At 45.7% G+C, this 14,031-nt stretch overlaps 1 protein-coding gene across 1 annotated transcript in view; it reads left to right on the forward strand.

Annotated features, from left to right (window-relative positions):
* CCZ1 (CCZ1 homolog, vacuolar protein trafficking and biogenesis associated) overlaps positions 1 to 13,011 on the forward strand; it is a 30,175-nt gene extending 17,164 nt beyond the window's left edge. The window contains exons 11-15 of the mRNA XM_032872691.1: positions 3,346 to 3,379; positions 4,005 to 4,122; positions 11,013 to 11,171; positions 11,443 to 11,570; positions 12,658 to 13,011. Coding sequence (XP_032728582.1) covers positions 3,346 to 3,379; positions 4,005 to 4,122; positions 11,013 to 11,171; positions 11,443 to 11,570; positions 12,658 to 12,713 — 495 coding nt within the window. The 3' untranslated portion in view covers positions 12,714 to 13,011. The remainder of the gene's footprint in view (positions 1 to 3,345; positions 3,380 to 4,004; positions 4,123 to 11,012; positions 11,172 to 11,442; positions 11,571 to 12,657) is intronic.
* The last annotated feature ends 1,020 nt before the right edge of the window (positions 13,012 to 14,031 follow it).

Here is a 14,031-nt window from a genome sequence, read left to right on the forward strand (position 1 = left end):
TAATGGCAAAAAGTCTCAGGAAGGTTACCCCATGTGTCTGGTCTTCGGGTTTGCGTGGGTTTTTATATCAGAATCAGTGAGGAAACCAAGAACGAGAATACCTCAGAATCCACACCCGTGGCCCGGACACTTGAGAACAGGAAGAAGGCGGCTTGTGGTGATCGAGCTCTGAGTTTGTGGTGGGGCTTAGCACCTCAGGGACTTCCGCGGTGGAACAGAGAAATGGGGGCTCTGTTCTGGGTGCAGGGACCCCAGACCAAAAAGATGTTGCATTCATAAAATAGTACGACTGCGAGCTTTGATTAAATGTTGGGTGTTCTAAGGAATGGCCCAGAAGGAGAGAATCCCAGGGAAGATGTACCGACATGTCTGAAAATGAACCGTAACTGGGGTAGGGAAAAGCCCACGTCTCTAGCAAGTGAAAATCAGTCTTTGAATGACTCAGGGTAATGATTTCGAACTCTAGTCAAGAAATAACCTGTTACTCTTTGTTGTTTGTTGGATTTCTGATCTTAGAGTCAATCAATAGGTAGAATTTTAAATGGGATGATGGCATCATAGTTATTTTAAAAAGTTAGCTTTTTTCCAAAACAGCTTTGTTGAGACAGAGTTCACATATTGTATAATTAGCCCACTTAAAGTATTCAGTTTAGTGGTTTTTCACTGCAAAGTGCAGGACTCCTCAAGACCACTCTTGCTTCTGACACACGCTGCTAGCTCAGGGGCCCCCAAGACCACCCAGGAGTTCACTAGAGGTGCTTGCAGGACTCAGAGAAGCTGGCCCGCTCCTGCTCACAGTTTACTACAGCAAAGGAGTGCAAATGAAAGATGGCCCAGGAAAGAGGCACTCGGGGCAGGACCCGGGAGTCACCAGGCCTGAGCTTGCCCCCTCCCGGTGGAGCTGTGCAGACAGCACGGGGCCTATTTCTCCCAGCAGGGACGTGTGACATGTGTGGAGTCTTACCATCCAGGGCAGCTCTCTCGAGCCTTGACATCCAGAGTTTTGACTGGGCCTTGGCCGTGCAGACACAGCTGATTGCCGGCGTCCCTGGCCTTAGTCGCCAGCTCTCTGGAACTCTGCTGATGCCGCACGGGCTGGGGGCCAGAAGGGATGTTGGCCTGTGGTTTTTCTCTCCTTCTGAAGTCATGGTCTGGTTTTGGTATCAGGCTACTACCAGCCTCAGACTGGGTCGGGAAGTGTTTCCTCATCTCCTGTGTTTTGGAAGAGTTTGTGAAGGATTGCTGTTAATTCTTTGAATAATTGGTCACCGTGAAGCCACCTACATCTGGGCTTTTCTTTGTTGGAAACCGTCCCATGATGAAAGAGTGTCTGTCCTCGTTCTAGGTCTTACTGTCTGTCTCTTGAGTTGTTTCAGTTGTTTGTGTCTTACTGGGAATTTGTCCTGCTTGTTCTTCGGTTGTTTGTATATAATTTTTCGTAGTATTACAGCCTTAAAATCCGTTCCCCCCCGTAAAACAGTAATGGTGGCTCCTCTTTTTTTTTTTTTTTTTTAAGATTTTATTTATTTGACAGCCAGAAATCACAAGTAGGCAGAGAGGCAGGCAGAGAGAGAGAGGAAGGGAAGCAGGCTCCCCGCTGAGCAGAGAGCCCGATGTGGGGCTTGATCCCAGGACCCTGAGACCATGACCTGAGCCGAAGGCAGAGGCTTAACCCACTGAGCTACCCAGGCGCCCCTAAAGTTTTGTTTTTTATAATTTTCTTCAGTTAGGGTGTTGGAGGATTCTGTGGAGCTCGTCATGCCACCATTTTGAACGGGCTCCCAGGTCCTGGTCCTCCGTATACAACCCATGATCTGTGCCTGGAGATGTGATGTGGCGTCTGAGATGAGCACGTAGTTAGGGGAGCAGGGTAGAGTAGGACTGTGTGTCCGCTGACGGTCACCGGGGAAGTGATGGCCTGCGGGGTTTGTTATGCTATTTTGTGTGCTTTTCTATGTATTGGAAATTCGTCAGGTTTTTAAACAGGGACTCGAAAGGCACATTTAAAAAAAACAAACTGTAAGGAGTCACACATGCAGCTGCTGGCAGGAAACCCTGTAGATGATAGACGGACGGGGATGGGGTTTCCATGTGGAGTGGCGCTGTGAAACACCGCGTGGCTCAAGTCACAAGGAGGCCAGAGGCCACTCACCTCCACAAGGTAGCACCTTGGAAAGCAGAACTGGTGGTCTCAGATGTCCTGATGTATCAACAGAGGCTAGAAGTTGGAATCTCCGTAGGAAACTAGTGGGCATCTAAGTGAAAGTTACAGAGAAAGAGACACATACTGAATGGAACTGGCCTGTGGGCCACCAATGTTGCGACCTGTTTATAAGCGGGTGAGAGTTACGATTCACTTACAGAATAGCGCACGTGTGCTTGAGTATGCCCGTGCGAAAACAGTTACGGCTGCCAGAGGCTGAGAGGGGGCTGTGGGGAGAGGTGCAGGGATGGGGGACAGGGGTAAGTGTGTTCGTATGAAAAGCAACCATCCAGGAGCTTGTCCCTGAGACTGGCGTGAGAAGTGGGCCATTTGGGTGTAGGGTCACCCGTGGGGAAGCTGGAGTGGCTCTAAGCAGTGGGGAGGAAAAGGAAGGCCGATGAGGGACTTCATCACTGTTGGGACGTGAGTAGGGATTCATGATGCCATCTGAAGGCCACAGTGGTAGAGCCAAGGTCTCTAAAACCGTTCCAGTGGCTGCCCACAGGGACGGGCCTCAGGAGGAGTTCTGTGACTTTTTCTCCTAAGGCCATATGTTCTGTGTGACTTTTTGCCACTGTGTAGTGTATGCAGTAATACATTTAACCATGTCTGGTTGTTTGATTTGTGGTTGCTGTAGCCAGTGTCACCGGTGCAACATTCACTATCATGAAAGGGGAGACAAGGGAACATTTATCTGCTGGGGCATTTTAACTGTGTTCATGGAAACTTTCAAAGATACACAAAAACAGACAAGAAGAATGAATCCCCTGGCTCCCATCACACAGCTTAATTTAATGAACAACATGCTTATCTTCCATCTGTTTTCCCTGTGTGGTTTTTATTTTTTTATGTTTTTTGCTTGCACATGTTAGATCCTGTCATTTCACTTGCAGACGCTGCAATTTGCATCTCTAATGAGGGCATGTGTTTTCACTTAACCACCATGTAATTAGCACACCTGGCAGGAAAAACCCTTTCCTTCATGTTCTCTGCTTTCTAGTCCATATCCAGATCTCTCCAGTTGACTAAAAAATATCTTGACCAAGTGATTCAAGTCAAAATTCAAGAAGAGCCACTGCACTGGGTCATCGAATTTCTTTTTTATGCCGTTTTGTAATCCTTGGTTTGTTTTCTCTTCCCAGGCCATGAGTGCAGCTGTGTGCTTTATGATTGATGGTAGGTACACACCTGTATCCAACTTCAGCCCGAGTAGATAAGCCTTCTCTCTTTACGCTTTGCTGTGCTCTGTCCTTAAACAGTAAACATGTTGTCATAGAGGCTCTATTAAGCACTGCTCCCCTCTGTGAGCTTTGCTAGAGAACTAGCTCTGTCTCATATTTTTAAAGTCCTGGCCTACCTGCTTCCTAGCAGCTGGCCCTGGGCACCTTTCTTCGCCTCCCTCCCTGTGAAGTGATAACAGGAGTACCTTTTTCAAAGGGGGCTTAGGGGGTTAAATCGGGTCATGTTTGTAAAGCACCAGAGGGCTGCTGGCCCCTGAGTACTGTGTGGTGTGTGTTAGATACTTAACCTTCTTCGGCCAACTTCCCACCCCACGGGGTGTGCTTAAATTGATATTCAGAGTGAGATAGGTCTTTGACTCTTGTACACCTTAACTATAACTAACTTTGACTCTCCTGTTTCTCTTCTCTTTGGGAGGGGAGGGAGAGCTTGTCATTTAATTGTTTTATTTTCCTGATCAGTAAAGTTTTCATTGGAATACTGTAAGACCGTTAGATGAATACTGACCTTTTCAACACAAAGAATTCTAAAACTTACTGGTATTTTTTAAATTACTCGTTAGCCTCTGTACAGCCCACGTTGGATTTTTGCCGAAGACTGGACAGCATTGTTGGGCCCCAGCTCACAGTGCTGGCATCTGACATTTGTGAGCAGTTTAACATCAACAAAAGAATGTCTGGGTTTGTACTTCGCTTCGTGTTTACTTTCTAGCATTTAACTGGTTTGGGAAGAAGAAGGGTAGTTTTTACTTAAGAAAATGGATGGTAATATCATTTGTGTTTTCTCTGACTCCGGAGAACAAACGTGCAGCTCAGTCCTATATGAAAAGCTCCCTGGGGAACTGGGGAACCGTTCCCGAGCTTTTCTGCTCCAAGATGATGGTGGGGGCCGGGTCTTCTGTGAATACCTTCCCTCAGCCCGCCCCCTGACTGTGGTGTCAGGAATGGGGTGGGGTGTGCTAGCTGTGCCTGTGGGCTGGACCCTGTGAGGGCCACCTCACATCCCACTGGACCAGCCCAGACTGTAAATTCACATTGGCCGTGGTGATCGGCAGGGCTTTGCCTCGTGTAGACAGAAAGTACCTTGCCTGTTGTACATACATGTGTGGTGGAGAGTTGGCCGTGCTGTAGGCCATTAGGGTGTTGGGCCAGAATCTGGTGCCTTGAAAGACACTAGCTCCAGGCGTGTATCGGCAGACTCCGGTTAAACTCATTTTGGTTCTAAGAACACTGGGAAGTCATTGAACCTCTTTCTACTCTTCCCAACGTAAAGTCATATGCCATAAAGATTAAGTGAGCACATGGGAAGTCATTTGAGAAACAAAAGCCCTCTTTATATGGACTTCCTGTATGTTTGAGAAGTTACTAACGTGTATGAATTTATGTATAACCAGTGTTCATAGTGGCCCCGTGCTGTGTGTATACGGTCTTCCGGAAGCCCCAGCCTGTAGAGAGGACACACACAGGGTCTGGGTGATAGTAGGTATAGGTTTTGTATCTGCATGTGGATTGTTACTGTCAACAGCTTACTTCGTATCAGAAAAGATTAAGCCAAGAACTAAGTGTGCCTGACCACTTTGCATCTTGAGGTTTAATTTTTTTTATTCAATTTAATTAACATACAGTGTATTATTAGTTTCAGGGTAGAATTTAGTGACTCATCAGTTGCATATAACACCCAGTGCTCCTTCAAGTGCCCTCCTTAATGCCCATCCCCCAGGTACCCCACCCCTGACCCACTTTCCCTGCGGCAACCCTCAGTTTGTTTTCTAGATTTCAGCATCTCTGTGGTTTGTCTCTCGAGGTTTCATTTTTTTCACCATGAAACTGTCAGATTTTCATTTCTGAAGGAAGCATAAGTGAGTCAGATCTGTTTAGTATCATGCAAGTTATAAACTGCTGAGTGGAGAGAGAGAAAGTCTAGTAAGTTCCCTGCTTTCCCAACCTGCGCCCCCCTCCCTGGGAGATTGCTGGATGTGTTAACCGTTCTGCCTGTGCTTTCTGGGGACGTGATGGATTTTCATGAGCTCACCAGCGACTCTCTGAGGAAGTCTTGCTTGTCAGGGACTTCCTATTCTGCAAAGGTCAACTCTCCTCAGGATTGTAGAGAAGTCATGTCACGTATTTTTCGTTTTTTAAACTTTGGTTTTATTGTTTTTTATAATATACAAGTTTGGGATTTATATAGTTCATTTATTAGTCACTTCTTCTAGATTTCTACCTTTGGTGTCATACTCATGGCTTTCTACCCTGATATAAAACTATGCCATTTTTATCTCTGGTACTTTTAGGGTTTTATCTTCTGTGTTTCAATCTTTAATTCACCGGGGATTTTCAAGGGCTAGAGGAAGGGCTCTGAGATTTTTTTTTCCCCCAAAAACAATAGTTTGAAGAAAGGAGAGGGCCATGGACATTAACAATCTAATTTCACTAGGAAGAAGTTTTCTCTCTGATATTTTATTATGGAAATTTGCAAACAGGAAGGTGGAAAAAATGACACCGTGAACACACACACAACCCCCCCCTCCCCCCACTTAGATTCTGTGCTTAACTCTTGGCTCTGTATGGTCTAGCGTAGCTCCATCGGGGGGGACAGTTACCGGTAACAACTGCTGTGTAGTATCCGTGGCCCCTGAAAGACAGACACCTGGAAAACTCGATGGTAGAACACACAACTTAGGGCAGTGCCAAGAACAGAGGCTCTAGAGGCATAGTTGTTTTTGTCTTTGAAAGTTGACCTTAGGTGCTCTCGACGCATCTGAGATTTTATACGTAACAGCGCTCTCGCTTGCCAAGCTGTTAAGTATCAGCTGACCAGGGGAAAATGTTCTTTAGTACCAAAGATAATGTGCTTTTCTTCTGGAAATCCTGACTCAGATCAAACCATTTTGTACCCCAGTCCTAGGACCTCCAAGACTCACATCCCAGCTCCTGCCCGCATTGCTGAGGGGTGAGGGGTACTGTATGAGGCAGCCATCCCCGTCCTGACCCCAGAGGTCAGCGCCAGGATCCTGGTGCCCAGCTGTTCTGTTAGCTTCAGCCCTCAGTGGACACCAGCCGTAGGGCTGACTCGGGGCATAAAGTTGAGTGTTGAGTCCATATGCTTAAGCTGCAGTTCTTTTAATTGTTCCTTAGAAAGTTGAGGTCACCCCTTTAAAGAATGGCGTGAAGGAGATTCGTTGGTCGTTTCTATTACGTGTGTGACACCTTGATTTTTTCTACTCAAGGACTTTGCAATTCAATTATTTTAAATTTTTTTCTTTTTTTGAGTGTAATTTTTGTCCTTAATTTTTTTTAAACATTTTATTTATTTGAGAGAGAGAGAGAGAGAGAGAGAGAGAGCAGGAACAGGGGGGAGAGGGAGAAGCAGCCTCCCCGCTGAGCAGGGAGCCCAATGCGGGACTTGATCCCAGGACCCTGAGATCATGACCTGAGCCAGAGGCAGATGCTTAACTGAGCCACCCAGGCGCTCCTATATCCTTAGTTTTTAAATTCAGAAATACAAATATTGGAAATCTTCTCTCATTTAGCTTGTATCTTTTTAGACTTGTACACATAGGAAAACAGTGACATATACACAGTGTTCTTTATGGATGGATTTCTTAAACTATTGTGCTGTAAATCTGTACCTTTTTAAAAATACATGGCAGAGGGGCACCTGGTGGCTCAGTCGTTAAGTGTCTGCCTTTGGCTCAGGTCATGATCCCAGGGTCCTGGGATCAAGCCCCAAACTGGGCTCCCTGCTCGGCGGGAAGCCTGCTTCTCCCTTTCCCACTCCCCCTGCTTGTGTTCCTTCTCTTGCTCTCTCTCTTTGTCAAATAAGTAAATAAAATCTATAAGAAAAAAAATATATGGCATGAACATCATTTTTTAGACCAATAAATATGGATCTGCCTCTCCTCTTTCAGGGCTGATTCACGGTACTTAATTGGATAGATGTGCTCTGTTTGTTGAATCATTGTGGCATTTGCTGAGAAGTCTGGTTCTACCCATTAGCGTTAAAATAGCTCCGTATTAAGCAATCTGGTGCTTACCGGTACTCATCCTCTTAGGAGATGTCCCTAGCATGGAGTTCTAGGGCAAAGGGAATGTGCAATGACAATGTGGTCACCTCCCACAGGAGCCACTCATTCTCTGTGGTGTGTCTTGACATCTGCCAGGTGACATCAAGGTTGGCATTTCTGTCTCTTCCACGAACTGCCTGTGTCCATTGGCTCTTCCCACTCAAGTGCTTTGTATCTTTGCTTTTACGTCCACGTTCTTCAGTCATGCCACGGATTTTTTTGAGTTTGGTTTTACGATTTTTGGTAACCTGTCTGGGACTTATATGTAGTCCATTTCATTAGGCACCTCCTTTAGATTTCTCTTTTCACTGGCCTACGTACAGTTTTCTGTCCCAACATCATTTTTAAAATGCCATTTTCATCTGTGGTACTTTTATGGTTTTATCTTCTTTGTCTCAGTCTAATTCACCTGGAATTTTTAAGGCCTAGAGGACGGGCTCTAATTTAAGACTTTTCCCCCTATAGCGATAGTTTTCTGAATCTGAGACATTTGTTTCTGTTTCTTTTACATATTCCCACTCAAAGCCGCTTTGAATGCTGAATTTTGGAAAGGTGTGAGGAGGAGGAGGAAGTACAAAGTTATTGAAAAGGGAGACTCTTTCCTGTGAGCAATCTGTGTAATCCTTTTTTGTTTTTAATTTTATTTATTTGACAGAGATCATAAGTAGGCAGAGAGTCAGACAGAGAGGGGGGAAGCAGCCTTCCCACTGAGCAGAGAGCCCGATGCGGGGCTCAATCCCAGGACCCTGAGATCATGACCTGAGCTGAAGGCAGAGGCTTAACCCACTGAGCTACCCAGGCACCCCTGTGTAATCCTTTTTCATCAGTCACTTTGAATACATTCGTAAACCAGCCCAGTTGCTTGGGAGGTTGACGGTGCTAGGATTTCTAGCGAGGAGCGCACCCGCTGACACAGTTTGGTAACGATGAGGCTCAGGACGGAATGCCAGGCAGGAGGGAAGCGAGAAGGGATGGGTTTGCCCGGCTGGCATGCAGAGGGAGAGCAGGAGCGGGGGAGCCTTCCTTCCAGGGTGGAGTTTACGTGCATAGTCCAAGGGCTCAGCTGTGCCCCACTTCCTGATGACCCTAGACATGCGAAAGAGCAAGAGCTGTACTGTGTACAGTCTGTACACCGATCAATTCAGAATCTTATTTTTCACTTCAGTTTGTTAAGTGAGGAATAGCCATCCTCACCTAGAAGCCACGTGTGTGGCAACCTAAGCTGTCTGGAGCGAGGCCCAGAACAAGTAAAGCCACCAGATGGTCTCGGTGCTCCCAGCCAGCCATTGACGTTGCAGGGAGCCTCCACAGGCAGTCAAGTGCCTGCTGAACCGCGGATTTCCTCCACCGGTCCAAGCCTTTCCTGGCACGCTCTTGGAGTTTGGGTGGGTTTTCACATACCTGGTCCTTAAACACTGACATCTCTAGCAGCTCAGTTAAACCAAAGCTGTTTCCTAATGGGGACCCTCCCTGTGACTCTGCCAATCACCGATACTTGGGTTTGCAGCCGATTGTAGAAGGAAGAGGCAAAGGGATGTGAAGCTGACAGAAAACAGAAAGTCCCCTCCAAAAACAACCACTTAAGACAGGCCCACCTTTCCGTGTTCTTTGAGGATATTGTTACTGTGCTAGGATATTTTAAGCCAAACTTCATAACAGATTGTCAAGGATTCTGTATTTCCATGTTCAGTGTATTTTCTATTGACGTAGTTAACTGTATTTAGCGTGTTCTTTTTTAAGGAGGCAGGAAATTTGCATTTCTGTGTTTAGAGAAAAAAATGCTTTGGTGTTTAAGAGGAATCGGTTTCCAGTCTTTGGAAAAGATACCAGGTGAATGTGGCTGCTACTCCTTCAAAACTTGCACCCTGTTTGTTACTTTTGATAGAACCAGTAAGCCTATAGGATGAACATTATCCTTGCTGTTTTCATTGTGATCTGGTCTCTCCTTTTTCTTTCATTAAGAGGACAAGTTAATAGTGGAAAAGCAAGTAGCTGTTTTTCTATTCCTGTTTTTATGTCCTCCTCGTGGAAGGCAGAGTGGAAAAAGGCCACATTGGTCCCTGTCTTAACTACTGGATAGCATTTGCCAAATGTAAATTTCCATCAGGGGTACAAAAGAAATAATTTAAATCTTCTTAGAAGAGTATCTTACATATACTCTAAATGAGGGAAAGAGGGAGGCCACAGCAAATGTTTTGGGGTGACACAGAACAGCCAGGACTGTAAGCCTGATTGCGGCTGGGTAGAAGTTTGCCCGGACAACGAAATTCCCAACTCTTTCCAGATGTCTTTTAAATGTTCCATCTTTCCAAACAGAGTTTCTTGTAGTTACACTTGCTTTTCTTAGTTTTAGGGGCTTACTAAAAACATATTCTGGTTTTGTTAAGAATTCTCTTTTCATTCTCCTGGACACTAAGCCATCCACATTCTTTCTTTGCCTAGATGTAAAGTATTACAGTAGTAACCCACTTTTCCGGAGGTCGGATTTCCGGTACCCTCAGCCCACCAGAACATGGCTGCTAACCCTGAAGTAAGCAGAGAAGCTTCTGAGCCCCCCAGTGGCAGGGCTGCTCAGGCTGTCACCACACCCCAGAGTATAACTGAAGTAAGGGTGCAGGGAGGGCGGGAGGCCCCGGGAGCTGTGGCCTCACTGTCGGAGCGGCTCCCCCAGGAGTCCAGACTCAGACCTGGGAGGTGATGTGTAGCCTTGACCAATCTTTTCAAATAATAGAAGATCTATTCCAATTAAAATATTCGTTATGCTTGAGTGGAAAAGCCTAATTAATAAGCCTTAGAACAGTCTCTCCCTCTCGGGTGGTGAAAGCTTTGTTACAGGAGTAAGCTTAGATTCTGTTTACATCCAGGGAGCGCGTTCATTCCGCAGCCCCGCGGGATCACGGAGCCATGACTCTCCTGAAACGGGTCAGCAAACAACTTCTGCAAAGGGCCACATAACACGCGTTTCAGATTTTGTGGGTGCATGTGTTGCAAGTGCTCCACTCTCCTTGAAGCGTGGAAGTGGCCACAGGCCAATGTGAAGGCATGGGTGTGGCCATGGGCTGCTAAAGCTTTATTTAGAAGAATGGCCACTTTTGCGCCCCAGGGCCACTAGTCGTTTGCTGACCTGTCTGTTGGAAGGCAGGTGGCCTGTGTATAGTTTGCATTTGTTTTTAAAAATTCAAAACGCAGAGCATAATCAAGTGATTGCCATTTCTAAAGCATTATTATTGAGAAAATCATCACAAAAATGGTTGTAATACTGGTTTTTCAAAAAGATAAATGAGCTTTCTGGAAAATTCCATCATATTGAATACTTCATGGTTATCAAATAAGTTACTAGTGAACGAGGAGCCTATTACATCTTAACTGAGATTCTTGATTTGAAGGCCCAGCCATGGAAAATACAAGGCCTTAGCCACATGGATTTAAGGTTTTAAGAATATAGTGCTATTGTTTGGATAATTATTCTCTGAGAAATATTACCATTTTAATGACATGTTTTCACAGGTCTGAAAAAGAACCCCAGTTTAAGTTTATCTACTTCAACCATATGAATTTAGCCGAGAAGAGTACAATTCACATGAGGAAAACACCTAGTGTATCACTTACATCTGTGCATCCGGATTTAATGAAGATTCTGGGTGACATCAACAGTGATTTTACTAGGTAATTCTGACAACTTCTCAACTTGGGCGTTCCCTTTCTAAGGAGAGAAGCAGCCCTGAAGGAATCCTCTTCAAAGTGGAGTGGCCCAGAGCTACCTCAGAGGGTCCCCCTTCCGAAGAGATCAGGAGGCCCGAGAGTCACTGGTCACTTGCACGTGACTCCCCACAGTTTCCAAGTGACTGGTTTCCAGTCTCTGATCTTAGAGTAGATGTGTCTTTTTGCTCCAGCTAACCCTGTAACAAACTTGTATTTTGGAACTCATGTCTTGCAGAGTGGATGAGGACGAAGAAGTCATTGTGAAGGCGATGAGCGATTACTGGGTTGTCGGGAAGAAGTCTGACCAGCGGGAGCTGTATGTCATTCTGAATCAGAAAAACGCAAACCTGATTGAAGTCAACGGTAAGTAGGCTTTGGTACTTGCGTACTGTCCGTTTGGTGTGCCTAGAAGCCTGCTAGGGAGCAAGTCATGACGGTGTGGATGTTGAGCAGATGCCTGTCGCTTAAAAGAAATCATGATCTGATCCATTGTGTTCTGTTGCAAAGTTCCTTGAAAAAGTGTATGAAAGACTTCCCTGTGTTACAGGAGATTTGGCAGTGGCCGAAGGAAAATTTTCTATAACACTAAAAAGAAATAAGAATCCCATGGCTTTATTCATTGTATATAAAAATGAATATATTTTTATATACAATGTTATATATTGGTGATAACAATATATAATTTTATTCCTGGTGATAAAGAGACAGCCCGAGGCGGAGCTATCAGGTTCACTGGGCAGGTCAAGGCCCCACCCCCCTAACCCCCACCCCCACCTTCCAGCCCTTGCGGTCTGGTCCCAGGCCAGTCAGTGCATTGTGGCTGATCCTGACAGCTGCTAGAGCTGGCCAAGAGGGCCGTGTCCCCTTCACTGCCTGGGGCTGCCTTGCTGCCTGATCCTGAGGGCTGGCTGGGGCAATGGTCTAGATAGGAGAAGAGCTGGTGTGTGGTTTCGTTTTCTGCACAAATCTGCTAGGACACAGGACATTTTTCTCTTCCTAGTACTTGTAGCAAGAGTCATGTGCATTAGCAACAGGCACCTGGCGCAGGGGGGACTGGGAGTCATGGTGGCGCCCCCTCTGGGGAGCACCGGAGCCCCAGCCCAGGTGGCAGCTCGGGTCCCTGGAGGGTTGCCTCAGTGCTCAGCGGTCCCTCAGCCCATGGGTGTGTCAGGGGTTTGCGCCTCCCCAGGCCCGGAGAAGGAATGCTGTGTGCCACAGCACTGAGGCCTTGGGGCACACTGGGCTTTGTTGTCCTTTCTCTTGATTGATGAACGCTTCTGACCTAGGCTTGGAGGGGAAAGGTCAGTAAATGGGGACATTTCTTCCCAACTGTGTTCCAGAAGAGTTGAAAGTACTAATGTATATCCTGTAACCTTTTAAGTGAAAACCTCGGTTTCTCACCTCCCTGTTTTCTGTTTTTTTTTTTTTCTTTTTTCTTTTTTTTTTGCAGAAGAGGTAAAGAAACTCTGTGCAACACAGTTCAATAACATATTCTTTTTGGATTGACCCATAATGGCTCGCCGGAACATCTTTTCAAAAAAACAACTCAGCAGGCGTTTTGTTTACCACTGCAGGTTCTCGGTCATATTACTGACTGAATTAATGACAATAGTAAAGCAATACTTGCTTTGAAGAATCAAATTTCTACTCAGTCTGATGATCCGCTGGGGTTTTTAGATTTTAAATATTTATGTGGAAATAATTAAAGGTAGTCGGCTACATCTCTTTCATTCCATTCTTTTGACATTATGTGAATATTTTACTGGAAAATAAGACGAATAAATTGTTAAGGTTTTTAAAATTCTGGTCTGGCTGTGAGTCTCTCAGCTGTTGCTAGCTTGGGGGCCACTCCATCCCACCGGCCCTGGGCTTGTCCTTGGGGATACTCTAGCAGCTACAGCTTCCCAGAGTTCAGGTCCCTTCCCAGTCGGTAGAGCTGCGGTGGCAAACCCGGAGCATTTGGCCAAAATAATGGCTAGACTTGGTTTCTCTCTTTAGTACTAATGTGATTTCTAGACCACGTACAATATAGAGGACTGAACGGAAGTGACCCAGTATGGTCTATATGTCAAGCATTCTTGATCTGTCGTGTAGAAGCCCGGAGTGGCCACAGCTGCTTGCGTCCTCACAGCGGAGACATCGCCTGGCTGGAATTTTTGTTGCCACTCTCATGTCTTCTGTAATTTTCTCTTTCCATTATGAAATCCTGAATCACTCTTAACCCACAAGTTACCGGAGACTGTGTGTGTTTCCGGCAATAGAAGGCGTTCTGTGTTGTGTCTTCGTTGCTGACTTAGAAATTGCAGCACAGTTAGATCATGGTCTCAGGTGTATCCTTTGAATTTGTACTTTTCAACTGAAAATGCAGGCCATATTTATTCGGTGTTGCAGTCTCCTTTCTGTGTATTCAGACTTCTCAGTTTCCTTGCTTAAATTATCCTTACCACGTGTTTGTCTTTTTGATTGGTTTCCTCCTTGTAATTCTGCTGGCTTTTGCGAGGCCATCATGTAAGGGGTTTATGAATAATGCATCTTTCGGGGGTTGGTCCTTTTATCATTATTTCTGGTTTTATCCCTATTCAGTTGTTTGCTTTTAATCTTGTTCTTTTTAAATTTTTTATTTTTTTATTTTTATTTTTTTAAAGATTTTATTGATTTATTTGACAGAGAGAGACCACAAGGAGGCAGAGAGACAGGCAGTCGGGGGGAGGGCAAGGGAAGCAGGCTCCCTGCTGAGCAGAGAGCCTGATGCGGGGCTCGATGCCAGGACCCTGAGATCATGACCTGAGCTGAAGGCAGAGCCTTTAACCCATTGAGCCACCCA

Source organism: Lontra canadensis, unplaced genomic scaffold (genome assembly GCF_010015895.1).
Source record: "Lontra canadensis isolate GAN:19392208 unplaced genomic scaffold, GSC_riverotter_1.0 scaffold45, whole genome shotgun sequence".
NCBI classification, from domain to species: Eukaryota; Metazoa; Chordata; class Mammalia; order Carnivora; family Mustelidae; genus Lontra; species Lontra canadensis.